Source organism: Nicotiana tabacum, chromosome 17 (assembly GCF_000715075.1).
Source record: "Nicotiana tabacum cultivar K326 chromosome 17, ASM71507v2, whole genome shotgun sequence".
In the NCBI taxonomy this organism is placed as follows: domain Eukaryota; kingdom Viridiplantae; phylum Streptophyta; class Magnoliopsida; order Solanales; family Solanaceae; genus Nicotiana; species Nicotiana tabacum.
In genome coordinates this window covers 15,158,420-15,178,143 of record NC_134096.1, presented here as the reverse complement: position 1 = coordinate 15,178,143, position 19,724 = coordinate 15,158,420, and the positions used below count along the sequence as shown (strand labels likewise).

Below are 19,724 nucleotides of genomic sequence, written 5' to 3'. Positions count from 1 at the left end.
GATTATACAGTTTCATGATTGTAAAAAAAAAAGGTCGATCCTGATATTTATAACAAGCAAATGAGTATAAAACATATTTCTTATATAAACATTTAACCATGGTTAAATAATATGTATTCGCTCTTTAATCTATAACTTTTATGGTTGAATTGTTTGATATGATATAAACACTGATTACACATAAGTAATTTCCCATGTTAGGTGTAGCTCTCGCCCAATTGGAAGCAATGAGGGTAGTGTGATGCCCTTGACGGAGGCCGGGTCAAGAAGGACTGACGTGCTTATAGACTGGCGAGCTTCTGAATAAGGGTGCACATGTCACCTTACGTGAATCCTACATTGGAATGGAATATGAAAGTGAAGATATAAGGCATGTCACAAATTCACATGGTACGAGCACTTTTAGAGCTCGATGTGACGTAGTCCAAAAGACAAATTTGTGCAGACCTATAATACATGTCATGGGCTTGGGTCATGACAGTAGTCTTCTAAAATATATTGAAAGGCTTGCATGGAGGTGCGAAGAAATAAATTCTTGATTTTAAGAAGCCAAAGAATAAAACTAAACCAGAGGAGGCACTGCTATTGATTCATCTTGATATGTAAAGCAAATGGTTGAAAAAGATGGCTAATTTATAGATTCACTTAAACATAGTCAAATAGTCTTAAGATTCATCAGTCACAAGCTTGTACTTTTAAATGGATGCAACTCAAGAAATAAAGCAAATGCTTTGCAATGTTCTTAGTAGCTGGTAAGAAATTCATGTGAGATAATTAAGGAACTCTGCAGCAGTTGCAACAGCACCTCCTGTAATGGCATCCATCACAATCTTGTCGCGATTGTTGTTGCTTGCAGCAGATATGAGAGCCCCAGTCAATGCACCCCCAATCATCGCATTCTTCTGCAAACAGATTGAAGAATATCAAACGATAGACTCTTGTTACAGAAGAGAGCATTCAAAATACCTTAAACCAGAGTAATTTCTCTTTACCTTATGATTTAACCTACATAAAGTTCGATTCAGGGAGATCTAACATAACTAAAATCCTGATTCTAGCAATCCAAAAGTAAATGCAAATACAAATTGCTAGTCTTCATCAAGGGGTACTTTAGTAACCAGTAGTCAGTGTGGTAACCTCATTAATGTTGGGTTCTACTGGTAAATGGGAGACTATGAATGCTCAGTCTCCCATTTAATGTTGGGTTGCAGTTGGGGGATTGCACATCTCAGAAGTTGGAAATATTTAATCGAGCATTACTCAGAAAATGGATATAGAGGCAAAGGGCAGTCCGGTGCACTAAGCTCCCGCTATGCACGGGTTCTAGGGAAGGGCGGACCACAAGGGTCTATTTGAAATTTGCAATAAAAATCGGACCATCCGGATGAAGGTTATCTCTGTGAAACATGGTTAAAATAGTTAACCTTGGTTCATAAAGGAGGGTATTGTCCCACAACAGGACGAGTTGGTGAAAATGGATCATGATAAGAAAGTGGACTTTCCCAAGTTCATTGCATTTTTTGACAGAAATGAGAATAGAATCCGATTTTGGCTTAATGTATGGTATGGAGATGATACCCTGGAAGATTACATCCCTAGCTTATTCTCATAAGCTAATGATAAGAGGATCGCAATAGCTAAGGTTCTACCAACGGATGGAAAACAAAGGTCATGGGGCATAACGTCAGAAGACTTCAACAGGATTCGGAGATGACGAGGTGGATGCATTCCTGCTGAGACTATATAGCCATACACAGTTTGGAGACGCAGAGTCTATCATAAGGAAAGATGGTGGGGAATGTTGTTACTATGCGTGAGTTGATAGAACAGAATATGCAAGCAGGATTAAATTCCATCTATTGGGCCTGTACCGTGTTGACAGATTGTAACATGGTACATGCCCTCAAATTCAATTGATTGGGCAGATTCATATAAATGCAATACAAATTACCCAATCTCTGGTTCCACGGATCCTCTCCGCTCCATACTCCATTCCAGCATATACCCCAGCAACAGTCCCTGAATAAAGAGACAAGAATTGTTAGATAATCCACTCGAAGATTTCAAGAAATTGGGAAACTAAGAAACTCTTTTCTAACCGTCCATTTTGAATTATATACGGGTGGAACTTGGTGCAGATTACTCACCCCAATAAGCACCTTCTTTACACATTTTCTTCAACTGCAATCAAAGATATTTCAGTTAAAACACAATAAGCATATCGATCAATCTGTTTTTCCAGTCAACATAATTAAATCCTTGAGAATAGCGACTTAATTTCTGTGGTGATATAATTGAAACATTTTTTTGAGCTGAGCGTTAGAGTAATGCTGCTCTTACCATGAAATTTTACTAAAGCACATTTTCAGGTTTGGTAGGCTGCCTTTGAGATAAACAGGACATTTGATTTTACTAAGCTAGGCCTATGGTTTGCAACATTCTAGTTGGTACAAGTCTTGGCTACTGCTTTTGCTTACTCTGCATACGATGATATTTGAGCGCTAAACTAACACTCATTGCTTCAAGTTCTTGGTTAATTCTTTTCAGATATTTTACTCACTGGTATTTTCACGCACCAAAAGAAAACTGACATCTTTCTGAAAGGCTTCTTAATCCATAAACGTAAAGTCTTCAGACACTATTCATTAGTATGTTTTTTTCAACTGACACTTTTTTTCAGTCATAGGTGCCAAGCAAATCTAGAAGAGAGGATCACATTGTTAATCCAAATTTTAAATATAGAACTAGAATTTTCACACAAATTAATAAAATGATATATATATATATATATATATATATATATATGTAAAAGGCATGCTCACCGAATGCTCAAAGTTGTGTTTTGAAACACTGCCTGCAAAAACCATGTTGATTGCACAATAGTAAGCTGAATAGTCTGGATATTTTTATATATAAAATCTAGTAACTTAAAGAACTCAGGAATTTACACTTTATCATAACCTCAGATTAAGTACAATTGCTAATTCATTCTTATCTGGAAATCCTCACATTACATGTCACACATAAAAGCATCAAGGAAGCAAAACAGGAAAAAAAAAAACAAATCGGATTTTACCTCATTTGTTAATAGTAGTGACGCTTATTGTGGTTAGTGGACCAAAACAGTAAAAGAATTTAAGTTTACCACTATTACTTTCAGAAATGATATCAGACATCAGCTATGTCATAGATCCTTCATTTGTCTTGACCTACCATTATAGCTAGTGTAATATGAGAGTGGGAACTTCATCTAAATTAGTCAAAAATACACTCAAAATGACAAAGAAGAAAGAACTAGGGAAAAACAGCAGAGGCAAATGGAGCATTTGTCTACTGGGTTCAATTTAACCCAGTATTTTTGACTTGGAACAAACATATATATATATGTGAAAAAGTACAAAATTTTTATTAAATACCAATTTTTGAACCCATAATTTCAAAAGTACACTGAGTTCTGCTAAAAAACTTGAAGGTTGAATTACTCAAGTTTAAATTCTAAATCAGTCTATGAAATCAGTAACTTTTTTTTAATAGTATATGCACCACCTCTAACAAGTCAATGTAACATAGAGAAATCTAATCACTTCAATCACATAATATTGATTAAAGATGAAATGCATTGATATTATTTTAAAAAGAAAAATAAATAAATAAATAAATAGCAGTCTAGTTTCTTCCATTTGATTAAATAAAGATTCTTTATCCCCTGCTATTGTAATTAATTTTAGCATATAAAAGCCAGTAATTTTCATTTGGGTGTTACAAAATTGGAATTTAAAAAGAAAAACTACAATCGAACTTAAAAGTAACCTTTTTTGACGATGTGATAAGTTTCTTCAGCAGCTGTTTTGGCGACAGCAACCTAAAACAAGTAAAAGAAACGGTAAAAATCAACAACCCAAGTTCACAAAATCCAAAAAAAGAAGCCAAAAAAAAAAATTAAGAACAGATATATATATATATATATATATATATAAGAGGAGAAAATTACAGTGCCGATCTTCAAGAAAGCATCAACAGATTGGTTGAGAAGTGGGTTGCCCATATCAATAACCAAATCCACCTTTGGAGAAGCTAATGATCCTGAAAATCGACTCCTTGGCATTTTTTCTTCCTTTTCTTCTTCTTCTTCTTCGTCGTCGTCGTCGTTCTTTGCTCTTTAGTTCTTGTATCACAGGTAGTCCACTCACTAACCTCTCGGGGTACGGTCGTATTGCTTTCTTTTTTATCATTCTTATTTGTTTGGCCTTTTCCAATGCATGCAAATTCCAATCGGATAAATAAGCCATTTTTATTTGCGGTATCTACTATCATAAATAAGCCTTATTTACAGTTATATATTAGGTTCATATTTACCCCTTACACGTTAAAACGGGTTACATTTACTTTTCGTTATACTTTAGGATCATATTTATCATTTACTCTTCAAAAAGGGTTACATTTGGCCTTCGTTATATTTTCCTAATATATTTATCCTTACAATTATACTTTAGGATAATATTTGCCCCTCATCTTTTAGATCGTCATGTCTCACCTTTGTTTTCTTACATAACGCTTATGTGAATTTCTTTTTCTTTCAATTTAAATATGGTCACCTATTTAAGATAATTTAATCTGTCCACCCAATTTAAATAAGGCACACTAACTAAAATAAATAGAAATCATAATTCCCAATCCCCTCCTACTCGTCCATCTCTATTCTTCGGGTCAGCTCCATATTTTTTGGAGAGGGAGAAAATTTTGGACAGTGAGTGAACGAAACTATAGTGTTATCTCTAATTGATTTATTTAATTATTTCACCTTTGTCTATGTTAATTTGTTTCCCTTTAATACTTGGGAGTTAAGAGAAATGAATCACTCAATGATATTTTGAAGTGTTTGTAGAGATACAACTCTGTAAAGTCTAAACTGGGTCAATTGACCATTATTGATCCACGAAAAGTAATTTTCTGATACGGCATTTACAAAGATTATGCGAAATACAATGGTTATAGCAGCGGCAACATATTGGCAAATAATAACTTTGAACTCAAAATCACTAATCTAATACATCTCACAATTATTGCAGTAACCAAAGTAAATTACGAGAAGCTGCACAATAATGGAGTTAATGAAGTCTTATTTAAATTGGGTGGGCGGATTAAATTATCTTAAATAGGTGACCATATTTAAATTGGAAGAAAAAGAAATCTGCATAGGCGCCAGGGGCGGACCCACGTAGGGTCAAGAGGGTTCAAATGAACCCGCTTCGTCGAAAAATAACAATGTATATATAAGTATATTTTATATTTCTAAGAACGTTTTATGTATAAAAATTATTTTGACCCCGCTTAAAATATTGATGATGAATAGCCTGATGGCAAAGTGGGTTCAAATTTTCCCCAAGGTCTTGAGTTTGAAACCAGTCAAAATTATTTTGTTTTAATACGTATTTCCTATTTAAATACGACGTGACCCAACCCATTCCCAAACTAACAGGCCCAATTTCGAAACCCTTCCCATTCCCAAACTAACAGGCCCAATTTCGAAACCCTTCTCTATTTCTCTACATATTTCATAAAAATGCAGATGTTCTCTCTCTCTCTCCCCTTTCTCTCTCTCTCTCTACTGAATCTTTTAGTTCAATTTCAAGGGTCTCCTGCCATTAGCCTCTCACTCTCTCACCATCAACTATCACCATCAGGTTTCTCTTATTTCTAATTTTTTTTTCTTGTACATATAAATTAGGTCTATCTTATCAATTATCATTAAGTGATTTAGGGATGACTAATTGACTATAACACATTGGATTCAGATTAATTTTATTTTCTAAGTGTATGAGTGTATTATGTATATGTGTTTGACTAATTGCATTATATAGGTATTCCTTTTAATTAACTCAATTATTCCATGATATAAATAATCTACTTTAAAATACTTGCCCATCACTAGAATTTACATTGCTGATTATTCTATTTGTTCTCTTTGTTGGTTCAAGAAAAATTATGATGAAAACAATAACTCTTGTAAAGACATTTTGAACTTTCAAAGTTGTGGTCCAAAGCTATTTAATGATGATTAAAATCTCATCTAACTGTTTTATAATATAATGATATGTAAAATAAAAGAAAATTAAATTATTGGTGAAGAATGAATAAATGTTAGTTTAAATTTAAGTTTAATTAAATTATTCTTCTAATTCGAATTCTAATTTGGTAATCCAGTTTATGCTACAATGAAGAGATTTTATCCTCCGGTATCTTCCAAGTTGCCGCAATCAAGTTCATCCTCTTTAATTGTTACTCCCGTGGAAGAAAATTTGAACCAATTAGTAGAACAAACCAATTGTTGATTACCTTGCTCAACACTCTTTGAGTTTATCTTATGTGCGTGGACAATGCTATGATGGAGCAAGCAACATGCAAGGGGATTTGCCTGGCCTCAAAACTTTGATTCAACAAGAAAGTAAATCTGCTTATTCCATTCATTGTTTTGCACACCAACTTCAATTGACTCTTGTTGCGGTATCCAAAAAGTGTCTTGAAGTGGGAGAACTTGTATTGTTGGTTTCTAATGTATTGAATATAGTGGGAGGTTCTTTTAAACGTATGGATGATCTTCTAGAATCTCAAGCAGAAAAAGTTCAAGAGGCATTAGACATGGGTGAACTTGAAACTGGTAGGGGTTTGAATCAAGAACTTGGTCTTGCTAGAGCTGCAGATACTCGTTGGGGTTCGCACTATAAATCTTTTAAGAACTTTATTTCTATGTTTGGCTCAATTATTGATGTTCTTGATACTATCGTTGTTGATGCCCGGACTTTAGAAGAAAGAGCTAAGGCAAAGGGATATCTTAGCACTTGTCAAACATTTGAGGTTGCTTTCATGTTGCACCTAATGAGAGATGTTTTGGGGATCACAAATGAGCTTAATACATCCTTACAAAAAACGGAGCAAGATATTGCAAATGCTATTCTACTTGTTGAAGTGGCAAAGAGACGGTTGCAAAAGCTAAGAGAAGAAGAATGGGATTCACTTATTGATAAGGTATCTGCATTTTGTGTCAAGTATAATATTTTGATACCAAACTTTGATGACCTCTATGTTAACTCTGGAAGATCTCGACGTAAAGTTGTTGATTATACTATTTTGCATCACTATCGTGTTGATATATTTTTTAAGATTATTGATTGGCAAGTTCAAGAACTCAATGCTCGTTTTAATGAGGTGACAACGAACTTGCTTATTGGAGTAGCTTGCTTAAATCCAGTTGACTCATTTTCCAGTTTTGACATAAACAAGATATTGAGGATGGCTGAATTATATCCTGATGATTTTGATGAGAATATAACGGTTACACTCAAGAATCAGCTTGAAACTTATATTGTTGATGTTTGTGATGTTGATGAAAGGTTCTCAAATCTACAAGGACTTGTTGATCTTTCTGAAACACTAGTTAAGACAAAGAAGCATTTGAATTATCCATTTGTGTTTCGCCTTGTGAAATTTGCTTTGCTTCTACCTGTTGCCACTGCTACCGTTGAAAGAACTTTTTCGGCGATGAAGTTGATCAAGAGTGAATTGCGAAACCGAATGAATGACGAATTCATGAGCGGTTGTTTGGTACCTTATGTAGAAAGAAAAATATTTAACACCATTTCTGATGAGACTATTATGAATACGTTTCAGGAAATGAAAACTCGTAGAGGACAGTTGTAATAATATATTTTATTAATATATTTTTTTGTTGACCTCTTTATATATTTGCTTCTTCGTATTTTGAACCCGCTTGATAAAAATCCTGGGTCCTCCACTGATCTTGACTAAGTAGGAAAACAAAGGTGGGACATGGCGATCTAACGGGTTAGGGGCAAATATTATCCTAAAGTATAATTGTAAGGATAAATATGTCAAGAAAGTATAACGAATGGCAAATGTAACCCTTTTTTGAAGAGTAGAGTGATAAATATGATCTTAAAGTACAACGAAGGGCAAATGTAACTCGTTTTAACGTGTAAGGGGTAAATATGAACCTAATGTATAACTGTAGGATATTTTTGATAGAAAACTTAAACGGGATAAATAAGACATATTTATGATAGTAGAGGGTCCGTTATCTGAATTCCAGTTATGCCAGCAACCAGCATCTTTTTTCTTTGACCGTTTTTTTTTTTTTCCTTGCTTTTATAAAAAGGACTTTTAATTCTATTGCATTGAAAGTCTATAAAATAATTATATAATTGAGTCACTAATACAAAAAAATTATAAGTAAATTTCTATAATATGTATAACTCAAGTGATAATAAAAATGCTAGCTATTTTCTATCACAAATTTTACTTAACTGTAAATTTATTTGGATATTTTAAATATTGTGAGGAAAATATGTATATAAACGGGAGAATCTTCCAAGTTGGAAGATATATAGTATTTTTTTTTCAATGATTTTTATTCATTTTATTGACTTATGAATCACACCGTTAAATATAGAATTTAGAAATGTGTACCTAAATAACTCTATTTCTCTTTTCTTTTTCACTTTACTCATTTTAATCAATATTTAATTTTCTTGGTCGGACGTATATTTTTTGTAAAACAAGAGCATGTTTGGATTAGCTAATGGTAAATAGTTGATAATATTGAGTGTTGAAAAGTATTTTTAAGTGTTGAAATTGATTTTTTAAATAAACATTTACGTGTTTGGATATACATGCTGAAACTGATAATAAACAGTTGATGTGTTTGGTAGAAAAGTGTTAATAATCTGTTCTTTTGTTAATAACTACAATATCCTTAAAAACTTTAGAAAAGATTATAAATTAAAAAGTTTGTTTGTAAAGCAAATGATGACCAACGAATATGGAATGAAAACAAAGTTAGAAAATTTATTTTGGAAAAAATATTTTGTGACTTAAAAATTATTATTAAGGATAAACTGGTAAAAACATTGATCAAACTAAAAGTATTTATAAGATGAAAAGTAATAAATTGTGGATGATCAACTTATGACTAATTTTAGCTTATAAATATTTGACTTATAAGCACTTTGACTATTTAACAAACACGAAAAGATGCTTATAAATCAGTTTCTTAGCTAAACACACTCTAAATCGTAATAGAATAAGCCGTGTTATTTATGAGAGTATTTGCTAAAAAGGCGTTGATGCAAGTAAGTGGTAGCGACTATAGCTCGTCCTTCACATATATAGCTAATATCATTCAAAAGAAAATTGTAGTCCTACGTATATTTTATATTATTTTCTTTGCACTATTTTAAGGTGCATGTAATCATAACTTATATGTTATATTGATTGAAAAAGAAAATAAGTTGTGGTTGAAAAGTAAGTAATTTGATAGAGAGAATATTAATATCAAGTTCAAACTTTGATTAATTTAATGGGTTTAAATGATTAAAAATTGTATAAATTAAGATGCTATCACTTACTATTTTAAAACGTAAAGAGCATCATACAAATTAAAATAAAGCTTATATTAAAGGCACCACTCTCAAAAGACTCAAAATTAATTAAAACAAAAGAAACAATACGAAGAGTCTTTGCTTGCGGTGTCATCTGTCGGTGTATAACAAATTGGAATCTCTATGAATTTAGAAGTTCACGTAGGAAAAAAAAAGTTTGTAGTCATCAACTTCTAGAGAATATTCTCTCTATATATACTTTTTGGTACATTGAAAATATAATTAAATAAAACTCTTAAGATTTCTTATAGTCACATGATTTAAATCTAATTCTTTTTAGCGCAATCTCCCATAATCCAATTTTTGTTGTGTTTGTGATCTTCATTTGCCAGAAAATCTGCATATTGGTCCGTTTCTCTCCAAATATGCTTGATAATGGCCTTGTTAATTTCCAATAAATACTTATAATCTTCAATTATAGTCCCAAAAGAGTGACACTGTATGTCTTCCTCTTTGATAATCTTAATTGCAATTACAGTAGTACTCTATTTTCACTTTCAATTCTTTATATATCTCATATTTTTATGTTAACTTTAGCTCTTGTTTTGATGATATCAAACAAAAATAAGTTTTAATCAAAAAATATTTACTTTCCTATGCATGTTTGGTAATTGAGCAAAGACAAAAAGGAAAGAAGACATACAAAGGCAATAAGGGAAAGAAGATTTGTCCAAAATTAAGAAGACCGTACTGGAGGATCTCTACTCACAAGGAAATAGATGTATAAAAATTCATAAATCAAGTCAGATGTACTGCATAAATCGGGAAACCAAAAATGCAAAAGGATAGTTACGTACAAGCTAAGAGCATATATCAACAAAGAGACTACATTCAACATATATCTTTTTGAAGATTTGGGCAAAACTTAAATCTGTACAGCCAAAGAATTTGATATGAAGTGGAAGAAATCATTGAAATAACGGTGGTCAAGGTGTGAATAAGGAAACAATTTCAAGACTCCAATCAAGAAGAATTTCCAAGCAAGGAAAAAAGTTGGACGTGTGAAAGGAAGCAAAGGAAGATGGAAAATAATACTTCCACCGTTTCAATTTATGTGAACTCATTTGACTATGTACGTAGTTTAAGAAAAGAAAGAAGGCTTTTGAACTTGTGGTGTGAAATGAGGCACATATATTTTGTGTGGCTATAAATCATTACATAAAAGTAAATTATTTTCAAATAAGGAAAAAGGTCATTATTTATGGCACGAATTAAAAAAGAAATAGGTTCACATAAATTGAAAGGGAGGGAGTAGAAAAAAAAGTAGTGCACTTTCAAAGGAAAGAAGATCTGCATGCTTTTCAATATCCAAGAATTAAGGATCTATTTAGTGGTATTATCGCTGTGCTAGAAACCAGAAAATCAAAGAAGTAAAGATATGTTTGTTCAATAAAACAAAACATAAAATAATTTTTGAGTCCACAAGTTGTTTGTGTGTCCTTAAGAATTTAGTTCCCTTACTGTTGCCCAAAGTTATGGATTACTTCCTCTCATAATAGAACGGAAAAACTATTCTGTAATACTGACAATCGAAATTTTAGAACTTCAGCGATCTCAACAAACAGAGTAAATCACACTTGACACTTTGTTTATTTAGAAAAATAATGCAACAATGGAGAAAAGATGGGAGAAGTTTTTAGATTTTTCATGTATAAAAAATGAGGCTAAGCCTCTAAATTTATAGACAATGAAAGGGTGAGATGAAGAGATGCAATTCAAAAGATGCCTCTTCGATTTCCCATTCACGAAACCTAACAATCCTCCACATGAATGGGGAATGAAAATATGTTTAAAAAACATGCAAAAAATTATGTGATTCGCAAGTAAGGATTAATCGCATCTGGATAAGTATGTTTCCCTTTGAACTTTCTGTAGTGAGCTTATGTCGGATATACTCGGTCAATCGGTAGATTTGATATCTTTGAACTGTCGAAATTTGATGTATACCTAGACAACCATAAGTCATACAATCAACCCTTAACCGTCTTTGGTTCTCATTGTTGTGTTCGTTTCAGCCATGAACACCGCTTGGTTTTATAAGTGCATAGAGAATTGGCCTACAAAATTCTCTTTGAAGCGACTTACACTTCACACTTACATAGATGATTTTTAAACGTGTTATCACGTAGATACACTATTTGATATATCCCGTACCAAATTTAAAAATCATCAAAAAGCCTTAACATTTTATCCTTGGTACTGAACATTATCTCATCACGAGAATGGACCAAAAAGAAATTTTATTGACAATGTTGAACCGTCATTAATGACTTTGTTTGAGCTCCTTGAACCTAGATCTTGGGATCTCTAGTCTTCTAAGTAGAGTTACCGCTACAATGACTTGTCCTCGTCCATAGTCTCATTCCCCTCGATGATCTTTCAACTACCTCTCTAGTTAGGCCTTTTATACGTGGATCCGACATATTATCGCTTGACTTCACATAGTCAATTATGATAATTCCCCTGGAAAGTGATTGCCTAATGGTTTTATATTTTTGTCGTATATGACAAGATTTTCCGTTATACATAATGCTCCAAGCGCTTCCTATTGCCTCTTGACCATCACAATATTTGCATATAGGTGCCAAATTTTTGGGCTAAGATGAAATTTCTTCAAGAAATTTCGGAGCAATTCAGCTTCTTCACCAGCCTTGTCTAAGGCTATAAACTCAGCCTTCATTGCAGAGCGGTAATGCACGTTTGTTTGGATGATTTCAATGACGCCGCTCCTCCACTAATTGTAAAACTATATCCACTTGTGGATTTAGTTTAGGTTGATCTGGTGATCCAATTTACATCATTATACCTCTCAATAACCACATGATACTTATTATAGTGCAATGCATAGTCATGGATATATTTCAAATATACATAAACTCATTTTATTATTATGACAGTTCAATGCTAACTTCCTTATGTCGTAGACTAATACGTCTCGACTTTCAATTGCATATCAGATTATTGACTACACTTAATGTAGCAATAATATATTATAAAAATAGCCGGAATGATTAGCATCAGTTGTGGCCACAACCTTTTAATATAAAACATATTTCGCAATCACTCCGCCATTTTCAAGCATTTGTATGATATTTATTCATACTGTCTATATGATATGCAAATTATAGCACGTTTATTCATGAAATAAATTCAACTTGCGATGGATTTTGGTCATGTTCATCAGTTGGTTTACCTCATTATAGACCAACGTGGTAATACATTCGTTCATGAACGATATGTCTATAAACGTATAAACACATCTTTCATGAATAGTCACAACATTCACCCTTTCATAAAAGGGCTAAACATTATAAATGTTCAAGAAAGAATACATCCTTTCTGGAAAGACACGTAAACAACTTTCGAATTTGTAGTTTCATCACCAGTCATCACTAAGACTGAATAAGTAATGAATTCACCGACTACCATATCAATATCCATTAAGGATTCGTGGGGTTCGAAGAATCATATCATCTAGTTCTTCTAAATAATATAGACATCACGTCTAACATTAGCTTTTGTTATGCATAAGTTAAAGACCCTCACATTTCACATGTTTCATGTGCCTTTTTCTATCAACATATCATCCATGTATAAACAAACAATGACTACATGATTTGGAGTATTCTTAATGTAAACACATTTGTCACACTCATTGATCTTGAAATCATTTGATAACATTGTTTGGTCAAATTTCGTATGCCATTATTTTGGTGCTTGTTTTAGTCCGTAAAGTGACTTAGCAAGTCGAAACACCTTCTTTTCTTTTTTCGGAACTACAAACCCTTCAGGTTGTTCCATATAAATTTCTTCCTCCAAATCTCCATTTAAGAAGGCTATCTTCACATTCATCTTATGGATTTGAAGGCCATACATGGCGGCTAACGCTATTAACACCAAGATAGATGTAATCCTTGTCGTCGGCGAGTATATATGTGTCAAAGTAATCAAGACCTTCTCGTTATCTAAACCCATTAACAACTAATCTTGCCTTATAATTGTCAATAGTACCATCAACTTTCATTTTCCTTTTAAAAATTCACTTAGAACCCAAAGGTTTATTTCCTGGAGGAAGATCAACCAATTCCCAAGTATGATTACTTAATACGGATTCTATCTCACTATTGACTGCCTCTTTCTAATATTGTGCTTCCGAGGAAGACATTGCTTCTTTGAATGTTTGAGGCTAATTTTCCTTTGCTTATTCCTAAGGTCGCTTAGATATTTTACTAGACGTCTCACATTCTTTTTTATTCGGATAAATATTCTCAAAAAATTCAGCACTATCTAATTCGATTACCGTATTAATATGAATGTCGGGATTTTCTGATTTATAAATCAGAAAACGATATGCCTTATTATTTGTTGCATATCTTATGAAAACGCAATCAACGGTTTTCGATCCAATTTTTATCCTTTTAGGTTTAAGAACTTGCACTTAACTCAAATAGCCCAACACTTGAAAATATTTCAAGTTGGGCTTTTTTTCTTTCCATTTTTCATATGAAATAGATTGTGTTTTGCTATGGGAAACTCGAATGAGTATTCGGTTAGCTGCAATAATAGTTTCCTTACATGTTTTGGAGTGAACCAGAACTTATCAACAAAGCATTCATCTTTCTTTCCGCAATTTCATTAAATTGCGGTGACTCGGGGGCTGTCGTTAGATGAATAATGCCATATTTCAAACATATTTCTTCAAAAGAAGATTCACATTAACCGCCCATATTACTTTGTAGAGCCAACCACATGAACTGTTGTTTGTATCACGACAGAGCCAGAATTAATAAACGGTGAAATTTTTAATCTTCAAACCGAATAATGTCTGACCCAACTAGATTTAGTAAGCGGTGAAATTTTTAATCTTCAAAACGAGTATAAAGTCACTTAGACTTTAATTTTCAACAAATGAGTAGAAAGTCACGAAGACTTTAATCTCAACGAATGAGTAAAAAATCACACAGATTTTGATCTCGAAGCAGGAGTAGAAAATCACGAAGATTTTATTCTCCATAACAGGTGTAATAAATAACGAGAATTTTAATTCTCTTTCCAAATGGTTTTCCAACTAAACCATTACAACCCCTTAACATTTCAACAGTTTGATATATTGTTCTTATCAAACTAACATATGTATATCTGTATTCACTCCAAAATAATATACATATAAAATAGTATCTTTATGATCCCAAAATAATTTTCAAGTAAAAATGTAAGTTTAATTCATATCTTACAACCTTGAAAATTATCTCTCACATAATTATATGTGCTACCAAATTATATACCAATTAATTAATTTTATAGCATGCAAATAAAATATACTTTGAGATCAATCTACCCTAACATTTATTGAAACTAAATTTCAGAAATCACATTGGGCAGATTTAAAGAATTAGTTGAGTAAAGAAGTAGAACCCATTTTTGCCAGTTTCTTCTTTGCCAAAACGCAATACAATTCTATTTAGCCACTGTTGTACGGCAATTCCGCAACAAAAAGATTCTCTGCCTCCAAATACCCTTTCGGTTTCAAGACCTCTTTAGGCTTGTTTCTTTAATTTCTCATCAGAATAAATATACTAGAATTCATGTGAATGACCCAATGACACCATTTAATTAATGGTTGACACTTGGCAGTATCTACGATTCCAATTTCTATTTTCTAAGAATTGAACTTTTCAATCTTACTTTTCTCAACAGGTGTACCATTATAGGACCAAGTTTTGAATACAGAAATTGTTGTCGATTTGAACTTTGTATACTGCCTTCCAATATTCCGTGCCTCAAACGTCGTCATCATATTAGTGCCTCTGCAATTTTTTATTTTTTTTTCATGATCCAAACTCAACAAATTTAAATTGTCGGACACCCCGAAACAAACCACCACAATGATGACCAATAACTCTTCTAAATCAGTGATGAAATTGTTTATCCGAAAAATCGGATAACGTTAAATTTGTGTATGGTTTTAAAGATATACGATACAATTTGATATAAATCGTGTAGAGAAATAGAATATGTATATTCCATACTATGAGAATGAGAATAGTGAGTAAAAGGAATGAATAAGATAAAATAAAACACGCACAAGGGGATATCTTTCAATGTAAGAAGTGATCTTTTGTCCCAATCCCTCCCCCGCTTGCTTACAATCCATGTCTCTCTTATAGTAGAGGGATCCTACTTTATATACAATAAAAAATACGTAGTGGAGAGCCCATGATGTAGTGTCTTTTCCTCGATTTTCGCAAAGATTCTCTCCCATAGTGCGGTTGCAACAGCCCTAGTCTGCGAGCTCGATACTGGCTCGAGCTCGGTATTGGATCGAGCCCTCGGTCTTGGTCCGAGCTCGATTCTGACTTGGGGTCTCAGTATTCGGGGTGAGTGTTGGTCGGTCCATGCATCTTCGATAATCTACGTTTTACCTTGTAACTCGATTTGGATATGAGCTCGATAATGATATCGAGCTTATCATTGATCGGTCTTAGAGTTCAAAGCTCGCCGCCCTTACTTCGGACCTTGACCGAGCTTGTCATGCAGATATATTTTGATCGAAACATTATCGTCTCGACCAGTCCATACGACTGACTCAAATCGGTTTTGGTCGTACATAGATAGTCCCCTCATTTCTCGAAAAAGGATGTGGCGAGAAACGATATGATTTCCCAACAGCTCGATCAGATATATACTGACGTTTTCATCGATCCCGACCATGACGTATGTGATAGCTATCCCATCGATTCGGTTTTACCGAGGCATTTAATGTGTCAGACGGTGGTCGGCCACCTTTGATATTGAACTGTCACTGCTTCAATCTATAAATAACCTTTCCTTCCACCATTCATCATTTTTACGTCTTCAATCTTCCAAATTTTTCAAGTTCCTTTTCGTCTTTTCTTAGTTTTCTGCCTGTAAGCCTGCGAGTTTTACTGCAAACTCTTCCTTAGAACACTAAATACTTCCGTTCTTTGTTTACGAAATTTTAAATGGCAAAAACGTCTAAAACTGTTTCGCAAAAAGAGAGTGCTTCTTTATCTCGATCTGCTGGTGGCGAGGATGTGGAAGATCCCCGCCTTGAGGAATTCGTTTCGATTGGGTGTTCGACAGTGGGCAATTTTAAAATTGAAAAGCCTTCTCCGAGACCGGGTCGGTGTGAGCCGATGTCGAGGTACCAATGTTCAATAACCGAAAAAGTTCTTGATAAAGTCATACAAGAATGCAACTGGATAATAAACTCGTAGTAATCCCATTGCCCGATGAATCAATTACTACCTACGTCGAAGGGTTCTTAAGTGTTTATACTTATCCTTTCACGTTGGGACCCCTGGACCCTGTCATCGTTGCCTTTTGTAAGAGGTACGATATAACCCTCGGCCAAATCCACCCTTCCTTTTGGAGGATAGTGATTCTTCTTCGATTTTTCTCGAGCAAGGTCGAGGGGCACATCTTCACCCTCGATCATCTTATGCGCCTTTACAGTCCCCGACTTTATCGAGGAGGGATGATCAAGCTTGCTCGCCGAGCAACCAAAGCGCCATTCTCGAGCATAGACGAGACCCGGGATCGGAGTTGGAGGGGCCATTTTGTTCGAATCAGAACCTCGGATCTGATCCCTGCCGATGACTTGCCATTTCCCGAGAAATGGAATATGAGCTGTGAGTTAACGTTTCTCTTTGCCCGTTTTGATTTTGTGATTGCTTTCTATTTTGTTGATCCATTTTTCCTTATCACAGCCATAGCTCGAATGTCGGAACCGATCCCGTATCTTAGACAATGGGTCGAAAGCCTGGTATTGTAGAGACCGTACTCCGAGCGTGCTTGGGTCGAATTATCAAAGGGTCGATGAGAGGCCAGCAGTCATGGTAAATCTTTTTGTCGACTTGTCTCTTCATCAGTTTGTATGGTAAATCTCCCTCTTCCCTTTTGTAGGGCTTGGGAAAGATGTAGTCATGAGGCCGCCATCTGGTGGCGAAGAAGTTCCTGTCCTGAAGCAGGTAAAAGAAAGGAAGAGAAAAGACGTATCGGGCTCTCCAAGCTCGGAAAAGAAGAAACCGGCTAAGAGACCTCGAAAGCCGAAGGGGGGCTTTGGTGTTATGTCTTCGGCAGCGGTCCATCATTCAAGGGACGAGCCCAAAGAAGGAGAGGAGAATTTAGCCTGCGTACGGGCTAATGTTGTGATTCAGCAGTCTTCCAATTTGGTGGAAGCAAATCAGGGAACCTTGGCCATAATCCCAGAACAAGAGGAAGCTGAGATTGTCCCTTTTCGAGCTAAGATGGTTGGAAGGGATACCGAGGGTGGATCTTCTCAGGCAGTAGAAGATATTTCAAGGGATGAGTTCAGGATAGTTGACATTGGCGGATCCCCTCAAATTTCGGATGCCATGATTCGGGAGGCCGTCGTGTTGGAGGATCGGTCCTATGAGGGTATTCAGGAGTCGGCCGATATCCACGGTTTTCTGGAGGGGCTCGAGTCAAGTGCCTCGGAGGAGGTTACCGGTTTTGGTGGAATGCCGGTACCCAAAATAATGTCATGGTCGGGTTCCACCGAGCCTTCATCGATTCATAAACTGGTGGACCGAATTTCGGTCCTGAGTATCGATCCTGACCGATCTTTTTTCACCGCTATTTTTTTTTGCATAGAGTTGCAGGTAATTCTAATTTTTCCCCTTTTGTTTGCAGGTTTCGGTGTTGCATCACGAGGCCTTTCTTCGAATCAGTGAGGAGCATGATGCCGAGGTTCGGAGCCTCACTGAGAAGAGTGACTCCTACAAGCTTCTTAGTGAAAAACTTTGAGCAGATTTGACAGCGGCTCGGGGAGAGCACGTGGAGATGGCTGAGCAGGTATTCCGAATGTTCCATGATAGTCAAGATGAAAAAGAGATAACCACTAACGATCCGATTCTGCAGGTTCGGCAGAGGATCGAGCAGATTGGACGGCTTAACTCACAGGTAGATACGCTACTGGCCGAGGCAGAAGAATTTAAAAGGTGTATGGATAACCTTGCCTCGAAAAAGGAAGCCGTCGAAGCTCAGTTGTAGTTGTCCGATGCCCAACTTCGATCTGCGAAAGAAAATGCTTTGGGACTGATCGAAAATATGAAATAGCTTCAGCATCGGTTGGATTTGACCACTTTAGATAAAGCAAATTTGGCCAAAGAACTCGAAGTGGCCAGATCTGAAGTAATCGAGGCCAACAAAAGAGCCGATGCCAAAGTGGCTCAGTTCAGGATCGATGTCGAGGTCAACCAAGCCAAAGTTGCGAGAATGGTTGAAGATGAAAAGTGGCAAGCTCGGAGAGAGGCTCTCGAGGAGGTCAGAGCTCAGGGCTTCGATGTTGGGGTCGAGATTGAAGTTGCCAGGGCGGAGGAAAACGAAGCCTAGAGGTTGGCCTTTCCTGAGGAGGACTCCTATGACTCGGGGGGGTCTGAAGACGAGTACGATCCCGAGAATACGGCCTCCGATGAAGATTGAGTCATTTAGGGCTTTAGGTCGATCGTTGCGTTCTTTTGATACCGCTTTCGATTTTTGTATAAAGAACTTCTTTTTGGAAAAGTAGCCGCCTCTGTACAAAAAATTTGTAAATATAAATCTTTCTTCTTTTTGAAGAGAAATGACCTTTCAAACTAAATAGATAGTTTGAATTTAAATCTTCGTTGCCTTCGGGCCTTGTTGGCCCGTAGGCGTAATAGTCGAGCGAGTGATTTCTCGAACTCGAAATAAAGGTCGAGTGAGTGATTGCTCGAACTCAAAATAAAGGTATCACGTAGGCTTAAAAGTCGAGTGAATGATTCGAACTCGATGCAATGTAGCCCGCAGGCATAATAGTCAAAGTAGCCCGTAGGATTAATGGTCGAGTGAGTGATTGCTCGAACTCGAAATAAAAGTATCTTGTAGGCTTAGTAGTCGAGTGAGTGATTCGAACTCGAAGCAATGTAGCCCGTAGGCGTAATAGTCAAAGTAGCTCGTAGGCTTAATAGTCGAGCGAGTGATTTCTCGAACTCGAAATAAAGGTCGAGTGAGTGATTGCTCGAACTCAAAATAAAGGTATCCCGTAGGCTTAGCAGTCGAGTGAATGATTCGAACTCGATGCAATGTAGCCCGCAGGCGTAATAGTCAAAGTAGCTCGTAGGCTTAATGGTAGAGTGAGTGATTACTCGAACTCGAAATAAAAGTAGCCCGTAGGCTTAGTAGTCGAGTGAGTGATTCGAACTCGAAGCAATGTATCCCGCAGGCGTAATAGTCAAAGTAGCCCGTAGGCTTAATGGTCGAGCG

At 35.4% G+C, this 19,724-nt stretch overlaps 2 protein-coding genes across 2 annotated transcripts; one reads left to right on the top strand and one right to left on the bottom strand.

Moving 5' to 3' along the window:
• Nucleotides 1–615: 615 nt before the first annotated feature.
• On the bottom strand, nt 616–4,285 carry LOC107781040 (outer envelope pore protein 16, chloroplastic). The gene is made up of 6 exons (XM_075234057.1): nt 3,992–4,285; nt 3,811–3,862; nt 2,823–2,854; nt 2,148–2,181; nt 1,952–2,019; nt 616–902 (listed from the first exon to the last, which is right to left on the bottom strand). Exons 1-6 carry the CDS (start codon nt 4,103–4,105, stop codon nt 762–764), a joined length of 441 nt encoding a protein of 146 aa, XP_075090158.1. The 5' UTR covers nt 4,106–4,285; the 3' UTR covers nt 616–761.
• Nucleotides 4,286–6,399: 2,114 nt separating this feature from the next.
• On the top strand, nt 6,400–7,698 carry LOC142171708 (uncharacterized). The gene has a single exon (XM_075235399.1). It carries the CDS (start codon nt 6,400–6,402, stop codon nt 7,696–7,698), a length of 1,299 nt encoding a protein of 432 aa, XP_075091500.1.
• Nucleotides 7,699–19,724: the final 12,026 nt, after the last annotated feature.

What these genes read in the sequence shown, in the direction of transcription:
- LOC107781040 (XM_075234057.1), bottom strand. Translation starts at nt 4,105, where the DNA reads ATGCCAAGGAGTCGATTTTCAGGATCATTAGCTTCTCCAAAGGTGGAT. An exon ending in TAAAGAAGGTGCTTATTGGG is followed by an intron (nt 2,020 to 2,147) that starts GTGAGTAATCTG and finishes CTCTTTATTCAG; the next exon opens with GGACTGTTGCTGGGGTATAT. An exon ending in TCCGTGGAACCAGAGATTGG is followed by an intron (nt 903 to 1,951) that starts GTAATTTGTATT and finishes ATCTGTTTGCAG; the next exon opens with AAGAATGCGATGATTGGGGG.
- LOC142171708 (XM_075235399.1), top strand. Translation starts at nt 6,400, where the DNA reads ATGCAAGGGGATTTGCCTGGCCTCAAAACTTTGATTCAACAAGAAAGT.